Below are 15,096 nucleotides of genomic sequence, written 5' to 3' on the forward strand. Positions count from 1 at the left end.
GCTCCCGGGCAGGTGCCCCCACAGCCTGCAGCTCCAGTTCCCGACCGCGCTCCAGCTCCCGACCGCGCTCCAGCTCCCGAGGCGCCCCCTCCGCCTGCAGCAGCTCCCGAGGCGCCCCCTCCGCCTGCAGCAGCTCCCGAGGCGCCCCCTCCGCCTGCAGCAGCTCCCGAGGCGCCCCCTCCGCCTGCAGCAGCTCCAGAGGCGCCCCCTCCGCCTATTGCCCCGGTTCCTTTCGCCCTAGTCCCCGAGGTGGTCCCGGAAGACTCCATCTTGGCTCCTCCCTCTTGGAGGTGGAGGAGCTTGAATGGGACCCCTCGGGGACCGCACTATTGAATCCTTTGTCCTCACCCCGGAGACGTCGACCCCGAGCAGGGGTCGGCATGTCTGTGTCCCGCAAGGGGAGGGGACACAGACGCAGGGCTGGGGTCCCGCCCGCCCTGCCCCCTGGCTCGCCCTGCCTCGCCTGCGCTGGGGCTCGGTTGGCTCCCGTGGGTCCTGGCCCTCCGGGTCGGCTGTCGCCTGCGGGTCCCTCTCCGGTGCCTCGTCGCCCTGCCTCGCTCCCCTCTCCGGTGCCTGGTCGGTCGCCGGGGGGCTCCCCGACGGCGGCTCCTCGGTCGCCTGCGGGGCCCCCACCTTCGGCCCATCGGAGGACGTCGCCGCCTGTGGCGGCTCCCCCCCTCGCCTTGCCTTCGCCCTGGCCCCTTCCAGCTCCCTCGTCCCCTTCCCCGGTGCTCCCTCCTGCTCCCTCCCTGGCCCCTCCGCGGGTCCCTCGCCCTGCCTCCTCTGCCCCTCCGAGGTCCCCTCCGGCTCCGGCCTCCCGGCCGTCTGCGGCCCCTCCGGCTGCCGCCCGTCGCCCGCTGGGTCTCCCTCGGGCTCCCCTTTGTTCCTCCTGTCTCTGCTCCTCGTCCTCCTCTGTTCCCTTCGTTCACTCCTGGTCCTTTTGTTCCTCCTGTTCCCGCTGTGTCCCCTTTCCTGGTTTGTCTTTCTGCATTCCCTGTCCTTTGTCAGCTCCTGTCTCATGTCCTGTCGCTTGCCCTGTTTTGTGCCTCAGTCCTGTTTCCCGTCTCTCGTTGATGGTTCTGTTTTTTTTGCTCCAGGTCCCGGTTCCCGTGTCCCGTCTGTCGCCTCCTCCCTGGCGCGCCCGGTGAAGCGCGCCTTTGGGGGGAGTTCTGTCATGCCCTGCTCGTCGGCTCCTCGTGTGTGCCACGCCCCCGGATTACCCACGTGTTCTTTCCCGATTTGTATCCAGCTGTGTCTATTTTCAATCAGTCCTTTGTATTTCAGTCCGTGTCTTACCGAGTCCTTCGTCCGTCAATGATGTCAGTCAGTGTCTGCTGTATCCTGGTCCCCGTCTCCCAATTAAACCCCGGTTTACCAAACTTTGCCTGCTTGCCTGTTCCTGCTCGTCGCCCGCCTGCACGCTCACCGAGCGATCGCGAGCGTCCCGTGATAGTTATTATTTATTGTTGTTATTATTATTGTTATCATTTAATATTGTTTATCATTATTATTAATTTCCCTTTGGCATAAATGCATTATTTTTTAATTGAACTGGGATTTTAGTTCCTTCACCTTTCTCTTTCTAGCTCGCTTTTCGGAAGGAAGTTAATGCCATAGTTTTTATGAGCAGTCCGAAAACGCCGCTCCACATTTCCCTTCTTCGGAATAGCAATGGTAGACTGACAGATGAAACAAACGCACTTCGAATATGACCTTGTGGGGAAAAAATACTCCTCCTTTCATTCCGTATGGAAGTGGTAGGTTATTGGCTTCGTACTTGGTCCTGCTCCCCCATTCAGTTTTATACCCTCTCTTAAGTTTAGTAGAAATAAATTGGAGGCGACTTGGTTGCTTACTGGAGTTTCACAGCAGCTGGCGCGGTTGATCGCATCATCCTTCCTCTATTTTTTATGTCATGCGATCTACTCACTCTTTGCGATCGACCAGTAGATCGCGATCGATGTATTGGGCACCTCTGGTATAGAGACAAAAATGACAAGCTGTTGTGCAAATAAGATAAATAACAAAAGGCTATTTAATCTGTTTATTAAAAGGACAATGTATAGAGCTCTTCTATAGTAAAGGTAACCTTACAGTAAATGACTTCTGCTGTGATCTGACGCTATATAGAAAATGTAATTAAATAAGATGAACTTGACCTTCTGCAGGGGGGCACCCTAATATAATGATAGGGGAAACACTGCTGTCTGTCTGCCATAAAATAAATAAAAGGGGGAATTGGAATTGCATATGACTATGGAGAGAATGGTTGGCTATAGTGAAAAAGGTGTGGAAATTTTTACTAATTCACATAAGGGACAGCATGAAGGGTTGTTTAATTCAGCATCGGAGGAATTCATATATTTGTGTGATTATGATAATCACACTATTATAACTTGATTGTACATCTCTTGAATTAATTACAGTGTCATGTATAACACTACACTTTTTAATACATTGTTTGGCAGAACAGACTGCAAAACTGTAGTGCAGGGGCGATTCTAGGTTCAGAGCTTTGGGGGTTCTGAGCACCCAGGGAGCTGCCCAGCAAGGCAAGATACACTTTACTCGTCACAATGAGACTTTTTCCCTGCCTCTTTCAGTCCCCGCATCCTTAAATGTCTCCAGTTGTCCCGAGTTCTATCTGACTGTCTCCTTTGTGCATTTAAACCCCTGTTCCTCCCTGTCCTTTTCGTCTGTTGTCTTCGTCTCCGTCATCAGTCATCATTTTACCATTTCTGTGCAAGTCTGCAAATTTCTTTATTAAATCCTAAGAGTTTCTCTGTGCCTGGGTCCTTGTCAAAAAACATGACATGACTGTTTTGTACATTTTAACATTTTAATTCCAACATTTGTGTAAGAAAAGCAAAACACTTTTTGGAAAAGTCTTTAACAAGACCATCAAATTTGATAAAGGTTTTTTAAAAAATGCTGCAAAAGACCACAACTGCAAAAGAAGAATGGATTGGAATAAAAAAATACACATCCTAACCTTAATTACCGGAGGAGAGTAATGAATGATGCTAATAGTGAGTAAAAAGTAAACGGAGTGCATTTTTTGGACAGGGATTCACTTTTAATGTGTATGTATAATATAATATGAATATAGAATGGAGTCTTTATACATCCATTTACTGAATGCTGAAGCAGCCCCAAAAATGGGCTAAAATCGCCCCTGGGAAGGACCCTGTTAACCCTAATCCAGGCAAAGTTTCAGGGTCCTCTCTGTTTCTCTTCATAGGGGTCTTTGCAGACATCCAGACATGAGCTTGTTTTGTATAATGTTGCAAGTTTTCTGTGTTCACTAGTTTCCATCAACAGACTGTGTGAACTATGACTGTGTGTATACTACTCTGGGTACCTGGGGTCCTGTTGTAAGCTCCCAGCACAGCAGTTCCCTGTACTGGAGAAGCAGTAATGGAATATGAATGGGAATCTACAGTAGATGTACTGTTTACAGTGAAATGTAGTTCAGAAAAAGAGAGAATGTCAACCTTGAGAGGATCACTTACCTCAGCAGTGACATTCATGTCTCTCGTGCCTCTTCCTATCATGTCAGTAGATGGATTGGGAGAGCATGGGGGTCATGTAGTCGCTGGAATGGGGTCTGTGGCACTCCTGATATTTTTGTAAAACGGTGAAGGTCTTTAGACTCCTGGTGCTCCTTATTTTGCTGTGTGGCTGCTAGACATGGAAGTTATCCAGTGACCAGAGATGAAGACTGGACTCCTTTGGTACTGTGTCTCTTCGGAGAATCCTTGGGTACCACTGGTTTGACTTCGTGTCAAATGAGTGGTTGCTCAGGGAGTCCCGCGTGAGTCAGGTTACCTGCATTGTAAGTGTCAGGTACAGCACTATGACCATGTGACATGATTCCCTGAGGGTGATCCAGCTCGCAAGGTCCCTACTACCCTATTCCAGTGCAATCTCCCCAACCTGACCTGACCTGATCTGAAATTAAGGTAGTGGTCCAAGCTGTAGGTTTACTGACAGACCACTGTAGGTCCTTATCAATGAAGTGTACCATTCTATCAAGACTGAGGATAATAAGTAATATAATTCAAGTGCTATAATAGTACCCTCAAACAGTGATCCTCCTTTATTGGTCTGTAACATACAATATTGCCTGCCCAAGAGCCCACTGCAGCAGGCTCGCAGGAAATATGAAAGAGCTTTGTGGGTGGAGATGTGATCTTTCCACATGATTTCAAGTGAAAACATGAAAAGTCATCTTTAAAACGAAGGCTTTCGCTATTGCAAATGTCACACTATTTAAGGTCTCAGGAAGTCTAGGGGAAGCACAAATATATAGTGCATATAGCTGTGTCTCACATAAAAAGGTTGTGCATACTCTGCTCATATTGTTCAAAATGGAGTAACACTTTGCCATGAATTTTTAATTTTAGTATGAGCCCATATAGTTAAGTCTTGACTGTTTACACGTAAACACTTAAAAAAGATATAGCTGAGGTCCTGGATTCAGTCTCCTGCATTTTCTCTCTAACCCCCTCAAAGAATTTCTTGCAGGGATTAATTCAGTATGTTTTAACAACATATAAAAAGATCAGATGAGTTAGGAGCAACACTTTACTTGAGGGGGCACAAATAATGTAGTAGTACATCCATCCATCTATTTTCCAAACCGCTTATCCTACTGGGTCGCGGGGGGTCCGGAGCCTATCCCGGAAGCAATGTGCACAAGGCAGGGAACAACCCAGGATGAGGGGCCAGCCTGTCGCAGGGCACACTCACACACCATTCATTCTGACACACACACCTACGGGCAATTTAGCAACTCCAGTTAGCCTCAGCATGTTTTTGGACTGTGGGGGGAAACCCCACGACGACATGGGGAGAACATGCAAATTCCACACACATATGACCCAGGCGGAGACTCGAACCCGGGTCCCAGAGGTGTGAGGCAACAGAGCTAACCAGTGCACCTGTCAGAGTCCGCTGGTTAAAGCGGGTAGTGCGCACAGTCTGAGAAGCGGGCAGGAAGCAGGCGGAGTACGGGGAAAACGAGGATTTATTCGGGATCGGGACGGAGCAGACAGCACTAAGACTAACTAACATCAATGACAGACCAGAAATTAAGGCAAGACATGGACTGAAATAGATGAGATTGGGCGAAAATAAGTGGACACAGCTGGGCAAGATCAGGGAAGCACACGTGGGTAATCAGGGGGCGTGGCACACACGAGGATCGTACGAGCCGGGCATGACAGCACCACCATGCCGCCCCTGAAGTAGTACACTCTTACTTAATTTATTAATTAACCAGAAAGTATTAGTTATATACTGATCCCACGTTCGTTCATTCTTAATCATAACAGTTACTGTATTTGTTCATCATTTGTACTTGAGTAGTTACTGAGTTATTACTGAGTAATGTATATTTGAATAAATGCACTCACTCACACACTGTGGGCAATTTAGAGATGACAGTCTATTATTATTAGGATACCTATAGTTTTTAGTAGTTTTCACTATTATTATGCTTTTTGCCATGGGAGTCTATGGCAGCCCATAGAGCTGAACTTTTTTTAAATTTGGCACATCGATAGAGGTCAGTTCCAACTATTCATACCAAATTTGGGTTCAATCCATCCATCACTCTAGTGCCACCCTCAGGCCAAATTTCAAGAAATGTTTTTGCCTTATTCTCTTTCTTATCATTGTATGATTATGCTATTTACTTTTAAGTATTAGCATTACCTGTCTTGGTGACATCCCATAATACAGCTCTGATGAGCTGATCACATATAAAACACTTCCCACGCAGCACATTATGCTTTATTATCTATTTATTATTCAAACATCAAACTTTGATGACGTCAATGTATATCCCTGACATAAATCACTGACGTGAAGCTATGGACATCATACTTAACTAGCTGACGTTTTAGTATTTTATATAGCATGATGGCTGCAGATCTAACTTAGTGTATAACTTAGTTTTGGCAGTGGTTTTGCTATATAGAGTCCATCGTCATGATCCCATAGTTAGCGGAAGCGAAAATAGTGTAATTAGTACAAGTACTAAAGAAATGTAATGTAATACCGAACAGCTTTCAAAAATGCGGTACCGCAAATACCTTTTTGGCACCGGTATCCCGCGCAGCATCAGTCTGCCTGAGATATTTGATAAAGTGTGGATCTTCCTATACGTGCAACACGAATAAATAAAAACCTCTGCTTTGTATACTTGACAAATCTGTGTGTGTCATCATACTCAAAACCGCGCCAAATAAGCCACGAAATTAACCATGAATTCTACCCTACTGTGGTACACAGCTTTGCTTCTTATGTTTCTTTCACACAAAAAGTTGCAGGTTGATGACAAAACGTGCTCGCGTCCGGACCAGTAAGTGCAACAGGGGGGCAGAACTGGGGAGGGGGGGCGGGATGCGATCGTGCTCGGTTGCCGTATAAGGCAGCCGGGCCCAGTGTTGTACGCGCTTAGTCTAATTACAGGTTCTTGTGGGAAGCTTGTGTGATGTTGTTCGTGTCAGGTTTTGGGCTGGTTGCGAGCGCGATCGCACGGGCAGGAAACAGGCAGGCAGAACACGGGGAAACTGGGATTTATTAGCACTAAAACGGGACGAAACACGAACATCGACTAACTAACATCAATGACCGACCAGGAACGAAAGCAAGACATGGACTATAATAATCGAAAATAATCAGACACAGCTGGGTATAATGGGGAAGCACACGTGGATAATCAGGGGGGCGTGGCACACATGAGGATCGTACGAGCTGGGCGTGACAGTTCGACATACTGATCGCTATGTATCGCGATACAACAGTTTGAAATGTTACCAAAGTGTCATTTTATAATTCCCATATTAAACAAGTTACCGTGCATAGTGCTTTGGGGAGAGACAGACTCCAAGAGTGCAGTTCATTTCACGTGTCTTTAAGTCATTGTCTGATATTATCCAGAGCTGAATGTGTGATTCATGCTTACTACTATATTCTTGCTTTGCAGTTCTTACACAATTTTTTTTCTTATTTACTTAAAAACTTATAAAACTGTCATTATTATATAACAACTATACGTATTATGATGTTATTATTTAGTTATGTTGTTGCTTGGTTACATTTGATGCCTCCGCACGTGGGAAGCTACCGGTTTGAAAGACGCGGCTTCACTTGCTTTTCTGCACCAAGATGGCAAGGTACGTTGCATTTCTGCTCCCATTTTATCGTATAACTTATCTTATTATTTAGTATCTGTCTTTGTATGTACAGTGGTACCTCGACCCACGAACAGTCCTGATCACGAATAAATCGGGTTACGAACCAGATGTTCCAAAATGTTTCGTATCGGTTGTCGAAACGTGTTTCGGGCCGCGAACACACAAACGTCCCGAAAAGGGTCCAATGAAAGCTCCCCAAAGAACCACCCGAAACGCGAAGAAATGTCCAGTATAATAATAAAAAAAAATCATATTTTCGAAATTACTGCATTTGACTGTTACTTAGTCTTTTAATGTTGATTGTTTAGTTTTTTGGGGGGATGTTTTGTGGTTCTTTTCCGTGTTTTGGCGTCTTTCGAGCGACCAGCGTATGCTCAGTTTTAATGTTTTATTTAATTTAGCATTTGTTAGCATGTAAATGTAAATGTATGCTCTCAGTTATATGTGCACAGTCTGTCATAATTTGATTGTACGGTAGGGGGTGTTGAGTTGTACTGCGCGTGCTCGAAGTGTATATATGTATGTATAGAGTGACCTAAAGAGAAAGTCGGCGATATGTCCTAGTTCATGGTGAATAACGTGTTGTGTGAACTTATTTTTCCATGTATAAATCCTCTATTATTGTTAGTCTTCTCCCGATTTTCTTACCGCTGCACCGACAGTTTGACGTGCCAACAGCATTATTTGTTACAAGTAAGGTTATTTTAATTTAAGTCTATATTCTTGGTCGCGTTCTCCCCATGTCGTCGTGGGCTTTCCTCCGGGTACTTGCTAAATTGCCCGTAGGAGTGCATGTGTGAGTGAATGGTGTGTGAGTGTGCCCTGCAATGGGCTGCCCCCCCATCCTCGATTTTTCCCTGCCTCGTGCCCATTGCTTCCAGGATAGGCAACCCAGTAGGATAAGCGGTTTGGAAAATGGATGGATGGATTCTTGATCACAGAAAAATATTAAAAATTGAAGAAAATGCAGCGTTTCTGAGGTTTAAACATATTGAACATAATACATATTTACATTATTTGAAATGGGAGAAATTGATTGAGGTCACGCACTTTTCAGGTCAGGAACTAAGTTCATGAGCCGAGGTATGACTGTATATTGAAATATGTTTGTGTAAAATTCAGTATATTGTTTGGATTATATTTAAATTTTATGTGCAGGTTAGTTAGTGTCATATGCAGGGTTGCCAACCCTCACTCAAGATGTCTTGTAGTCAATCTGTTTTGTTCCATTATAAACCTAAAATTAGCTCCATCAAAAGTGTTGGGGTAGTCTGCAAACCCTCCAGACTATTTACAAGGTAGTAAGACTGTTACACATATGGAGATGAATGTGCAGACTTGTCTGGAATTGAGAATCTCACGCCAGCCAGCTGACCAAAGATAGCAGCTCTGCCTGTGCAGTAATGCGGTTGTTGATTGGGAAGGTGTGGGTCAGTGCAGAAGTGTAGTCCACATGTCAGGAGTGACTGACAGCTCCATTGCATTGCCTGTATGTTGTTTTTCCTCATTCAGAATCAGACGATTTGAGAAAGCTGTTTGCTGGAGCGACGACAGATACTGGGCAACTTGGGACAAGTGGGGAGAGGTGATTGACTGGGGAGATGAGAAAGAGCTGTGCTCCCCAGCAGAATCACCTTCTGACCAGGCTGACAGTTCCACTGAGTCACATTCCCGAAGGCGAATTGCCAAGGCAGTTAGCTGGACGGATGATGCTTATTGGGCAGCCTGGGACAAGTGGGAAGAGATCATCTGCTGGGGTGATGAAGAGGAGTGCTCCCAAGTAACTCCACCCACTAGCCAGCTTGGGAGGGATAAGGGGATAGATGTACATGGGTTGGAGGCTTTTGTGATGAATAACAGGACAATCTCCATAAAGCCTGTAGACAACCATCGAGACAGTCTGGAGATAGGAGCTGTGCTGGTTGACCTCTGCCAGTTTGATCTCGAATATTTAGATCAAAGTAAATTTGATTTTGAAATTGTACAAGTACAAATTGGAGAAGTCAAAGTGGAGGAGACTAGAGAAAAGGCTTTTGAAAAAGCATTTGAATTGGAAATTGTGGATGTGGCAGTAGAAGTTATAAACAGTGAATTCCAACTGAATGCAATAAATTTGGATATTGTTGAGACTAAGGTGGACAAATTATTATTGGAAGAACTGATCGTTGGCGATTTAGAAGCAGGCAATGTGAAGGTGTCAGTGTCAAATGGCAATGTGGTGAAGGTACCCTTAAGGTACCCTTCACCACAGAGGAACAGAAGGACCAGGCAACCTTAGACCATACTCTCTGGTGGTTGACTCGTGGCAACTGGACTTGTCTCTGAAAGTTAGAAACATTTCGCTGCTCATCCAATCAGCTTCTTCAGACTGAGGGAGGTAGTAAGTGTCCACATATTTATCCTCCTGGGTAAGTAGTATAAGGGGGCTCGTTGAGTGAAACAAAGTGGGGGGGGGGGGAGTTGCGGGTATATGTATCCAGTCCCTCCTACTCCAATAGAGTGGGTCGTTAAGGGTGGTCCACCTGGTGGAGGTGTGAATTGGGTCTGTTTTTTTCCTGGGAATAATTTTTGTTTTGGCAAATGATGAGAGGGCCGCAGGTTAAATTGGAGACAGGTTGTGCCTAATGCCTCTACCTCTGTTGATGCACATGCAAAGCTGCTTGGACGAGCGGTGAAACGTTTCTACCTTTCAGAGAGGTACAATGTCTTTGGATGTCTTTTGTCTTGTGCAGTCTGGGAGTTGACTGAATGCTGGGGCGGGGGTAGCTTTTCCTTTGTAGTGGGGTCCGGTGGGGCGCCTTGGGCTCTGTGGGGCCCGGTGGTGCTGCTGCCTTGGGCCCCGGTCTGGATGGGCCTGGGCCCCCCTCCCTGGATGGATTTCGAGGAACGGGGAGTGCCTATGGGGGTCAGCGGGGGAGCTGGCTCCGGGGGGGGGAGGTATTTTGCCCCCCCCCATTCCTTTCCTCCCCATCCCTAAATGCTTCCCTCCTCCCGCTCCATCACACCACCACACATGTAGGGCTTTGAGGTGTAGGTGCGTTGCTGGGATGCAGGGTAGGTATTCCTCCTCTGTCCCCCTCGCGACCACCTGTACCTCATTCATACACTACAACGTAGACACTCTCATTACTTACTCTCTCATGACACATACATTTAGGGCATTGGGGATGGACACACAGGAATGACATCCAGAGGGCGGTCTGTTCATTCAGCCTTACCTCTGGTGCCAGGGCCCACATCTCAATTTTAATCACACATAGACATTGAGGGCTCTGGGGAGAGGCGGAGCTAACACCAGCTGTTGGTGGGCAGGGGGTGGTTAGTGCCATGCCCTTCACCTGTTTTAAAAGCACTTTAGAACAACACACCACATCTGAGCGGGCGAAGGGGGGCATGGGGTCTTTTCACACCCCCGTTCCCTGTTCGCCATTTGGGGCTGGGGGCTGAGAGGAAGAGCTGGCCGTCTGGTCGGGGTCTGGGGCTGGTGGGCTTCTCGGCTACTGCGGGGTCCGGGGTGATCTTCTGGTCTCCTCGCCAGAGGAAAAATAGGGGTCCACATAGAGTATATATGGGGAGTGAGAGTATGTGTACAGCGTTCATTTCTGTGGTGTGTAAATGTTGGGTGAATGTGTAAATATTTGTTTATGTCTGCATGAGGGTGGAACGTATGCTTGTATATGTGTGTGCCTGTTTGTCTATACACACGTGTCAGGTTGGGTCCTAGACTCCACCTGAAATAACATCTCGGGCACAATAAAGTGGGTCCCTCCGCAGAGGGGGGGTGGTGGCGGGAAAAAAAAAAAAAAAGCTTGTGACCCACCGACCGATTTCTTATTTGATTACTGTTGTTCCTTGTCTTGTTTTTGACCCCTCGTGGTCTGCTTTTGTTTTTATTAGTGTCTCAGGTGTTTTTCCCCTTTCCTCCTTTGAATCCCTGAGTGAGTCGTCCACTCTCTGTTTCTGCTTGCTCCATGACACGCTGTCGCTCTCAATCCACCCTGGACCTGTGACAGTATTTCTGTTTTTGCTTTTGTTTGGACGTACTGAGTTTAGGATACCTAGCTTAGAAGGAATAGTTTAGCCTGTCATGTGTAACGTTGTTAAATGCGCTGATATCAGTGTTATGTCACAGTACCAGAAACTTAAAATGGTACATTTTGTTTTCTTTTTGTTTTCTTGCAATTACTACATACAAATGTTTAATGTTTTGCTGACATCTAATTAGAAAATAAATGCATTTATGCTTTAAATGATCTTTTTGTTGTCTTCAATCATTTCAACAGGTGAAAATGACCTGAAATCAATGAGTTTGAACACTGGACACTACATTCCGTGTTTGTGTATAAAGTCATGTTTAGCGGACATGCGAGTTCATTCGTATCCTTTTCCCCAGAGACAAAAAGTAGGCTAGGCTAATGGGAAAAAAACACACAAATATATAGACCTAATGTCAGTGTATTATTCATGAGGTTTTCTAACATCTGAGACCAAATTAATCTTAATCTGTGTATTTAATGGATTTATGTGCTATTGCTACGGGTTTAATTGGTAAATAGGCCTTTTTCCAAGCAATTGAATATTTAAATGGGAATGTTTTACGTTATTGATTTAGCTTTAATCATGAAGTACCAAGCTTGATATCAATCCATGTCTAATGTGACATATTCAGGACACGCAAAGTCTATACACATAGGCACAGACTATGGCTGGGATTCATGTGGCCTACCCTGCAGATGGGAGGCCAACACTGCATGGTATATATTCTTTAAATTTATTTAATATTAGTTACATAATTACTCATATAGACCATGTTAATACTTAATATTGCATATTATATATAGTGAAAATTATACTCTCATATACTATACTGTGTGAAGTGTATGTAAGTATGGAATATCCATCCATTGGCTGTAGCACTTATCCTATTCAAGGTCAAAGCCAGAAGCTATGGATGCAAGACTGGGACAACAGGAGCTGACCCTGACAGGAAGCTCATCTCATAATGATATTCCCCACACCGTGCTACTTCTTGCAGAGCTTTGCTGGGGTAGGTGGTGTGGCTATCATACCAGCCGGCAACGCATCCAGTTAGGATGCTCTTGATGACACAGTTATAAAGTGTCCTGAGGATAAGGGGACTTGTGCCACACCTTTTAGCTCGTCGGAGGTAGAAGGGCCGCTGCTATGCATTTAAATTTTTCCCAATATGATAAATGTAGCGTGGAAAAAGTAACCATATCAGTTTACATGGGCTTCTACAGGGGGTTAAGTATCCATCCATCCATTTTCTGAAGCCACTTAATTCCAACTGGGGTTGCCTGGGGACTGGAACCTATCCCAAGAACACTGGGCACAAGTGGGAACCAACCCTGGGGAATCACCAACACACCACAGGGTGCACACACAACTACAGGACCAATTTAGACTCACCATTCAACCCCTCTTGAATGCTTTTGGACCGTGGGAGGAAACTACAGCGCCTGGTGAAAACTCAGACAAACAGAGGGAGAGCGTGCAAACTCCACGCAGAAAGGACTTGGGATTGAACACAGGACAAGGCAGCAGGGCAAACCACTGCGCCACCATGCTGCCCCCGTGTTAAGTATGATAAGTAATATGACAAATGTCATAGCTTAGCTATAGATATGCATAAAATGTACGGAAAGACGATATAAACATCTTGTTACTGGTTCATAATCATAGTGAGAATATCTTATTGTTATGCAAACGTTAGTGCTTCCTTTGTTTCTGATTTGTGTCTTCAGGATCTCCAGGGCAGCTTGTGGACAAACAGGAGGTGATGCCTATGAAAGGAGACACTGTCAGTATTCAGTGTCACTATACTGACATTTACATTGACATGATGTGGTGTAGGATGGGCAGGGGCTCCTGTGTAGAGAATTCTGGGAGTTTGGATGGGAGGCCTGTGGAGCTCAGTGATGAAAGAGTTAATAAAGTGCTCAGCGTCACAATGAGGCGACTGGAGAGGAAGGACACGGGCTGGTACCTGTGTGTGGCAGAAAACCTGCAGACACTCCTTCCTATTAAAGTCAATGCACAACCACACACAGCACTGAATGTAAGTAATTAATTAAAATATGTGAGTCGTTTATACTCTATTAGAAATAAATAAAGGCTAAATGGATCCCAAATCTTTCCCTTGTGAAGGAAGTTTTTTTGGGAAGAATCTGTTTGGGGGAGTGGGCGTGCACTGTACTCACTGGGGTATTACCAACAAGCACCAGGGTGAACAAAATACTCAGCTAAAGTCAGAGCAAAGCTAAAAAGAATGAAATTAAGCAGTTTTAGCTGACTTTAGCGGACATTCTTATAATAAACTCATTTCTTACGGGTATTATACTTGATATATGAAGTATGTTAACACCCCTTGGACTAGATTTGTGATCTTTCATTCCTCTGAATCCTTTGATCATCCCCATTCAAATTCATCCATTGCCGTTAATTTCCTTATTGGATTTTCTGTCATTCTGAATTTTTCAGAAAACCTACTTATTTTGCACAGGCCAAAAATTTTGTCCAATCTTCTACTTTGTAATTTGGCACCCTGTCAGAGGCCCATCCAAAATACTGGCTCACCAAATTTGGGTTTAATCCATTCATTCCTGTAGCAACACCATCAGGTCAAATTTCAAGATATGTTTCTGCATGTAAATTCTGAATTCTTAAGCCTGGGATTATGATCTTTGGTGTGTTTAAAGCCATGGCTTGTCTAACTTTGATTGCACTCATTAATTAAGTCTGTCATATTGTCATTTTGAATTTTCCTGAAAAAAAAGTTTTTTGGAAACCTAGGCTGTTGATCAAATCATCATCAAATTTGGGGTGCATCATCTAGAAGGGATTGTGACCAAAAGTTACTAAAAGTCAGATGCTATGGCCACTATCATCCAATGAATTTGATGACAAAGCCACTGAACAGGATGTGTGGCCATATCTCAACAAAACTTTGGTTAAAATTGATTTGGTGACTGGACTTGGGGCCCAATTCTGAGGAATAAGAACAAAAATAGTGTCATTCCACCACTAGGTGGTGTTGCAATAAGTAAACATGCCTTGTGGCTAATAACTGTTGAATGGATTGACCTAGGGGGGCGGCATGGTGGTGCAGTGGTCAGCACTGATGCCTCACACCTCTGGGACCCGGGTTCGAGTCTCCGCCTGGGTCACATGTGTGTGGAGTTTGCATGTTCTCCCCATGTCGTCGTGGGGTTTCCTCCGGGTACTCCGGTATCCCCCCACAGTCCAAAAACATGCTGAGGCTAATTGGAGTTGCTAAATTGCCCGTAGGTGTGCATGTGTGAGAGCATGGTGTGTGAGTGTGCCCTGCGATGGGCTGGCCCCCCATCCTGGGTTGTTCCCTGCCTCGTGCCCATTGTTTCCGGGATAGGCTCCGGACCCCCCGCGACCCAATAGGATAAGCGGTTTGGAAAATGGATGGATGGATGGATGGATTGACCTAGGGGGGCGGCATGGTGGTGCAGTGGTCAGCAATGTTGCCTCACACCTCTGGGACCCTGGTTCGAGTCTCCGCCTGGGTCACATGTGTGTGGAGTTTGCATGTTCTCCCCATGTCGTCGTGGGGTTTCCTCCGGGTACTCCGGTATCCCCCCACAGTCCAAAAACATGCTGAGGCTAATTGGAGTTGCTAAATTGCCCGTAGGTGTGCATGTGTGAGAGCATGGTGTGTGAGTGTGCCCTGCGATGGGCTGGCCCCCCATCCTGGGTTGTTCCCTGCCTCGTGCCCATTGTTTCCGGGATAGGCTCCGGACCCCCCGCGACCCAATAGGATAAGCGGTTTGGAAAATGGATGGATGGATGGATGGATTGACCTAGGGGGGCGGCATGGTGGTGCAGTGGTCAGCAATGTTGC

The 15,096-nt window shown here is 45.8% G+C and overlaps 2 protein-coding genes across 2 annotated transcripts in view; one reads left to right on the forward strand and one right to left on the reverse strand.

Moving 5' to 3' along the window:
- The window catches only part of LOC125725260 (uncharacterized), a 202,679-nt gene that overhangs the window by 140,215 nt on the left and 47,368 nt on the right, over nt 1–15,096 (reverse strand). The gene's annotated exons all lie outside the window — the stretch shown is intronic.
- Nucleotides 7,075–9,648, forward strand: LOC125725239 (uncharacterized). The gene is made up of 2 exons (XM_049002014.1): nt 7,075–7,184; nt 8,718–9,648. Exons 1-2 carry the CDS (start codon nt 7,177–7,179, stop codon nt 9,481–9,483), a joined length of 774 nt encoding a protein of 257 aa, XP_048857971.1. The 5' UTR covers nt 7,075–7,176; the 3' UTR covers nt 9,484–9,648.

Source organism: Brienomyrus brachyistius, unplaced genomic scaffold (assembly GCF_023856365.1).
Source record: "Brienomyrus brachyistius isolate T26 unplaced genomic scaffold, BBRACH_0.4 scaffold63, whole genome shotgun sequence".
NCBI classification, from domain to species: Eukaryota; Metazoa; Chordata; class Actinopteri; order Osteoglossiformes; family Mormyridae; genus Brienomyrus; species Brienomyrus brachyistius.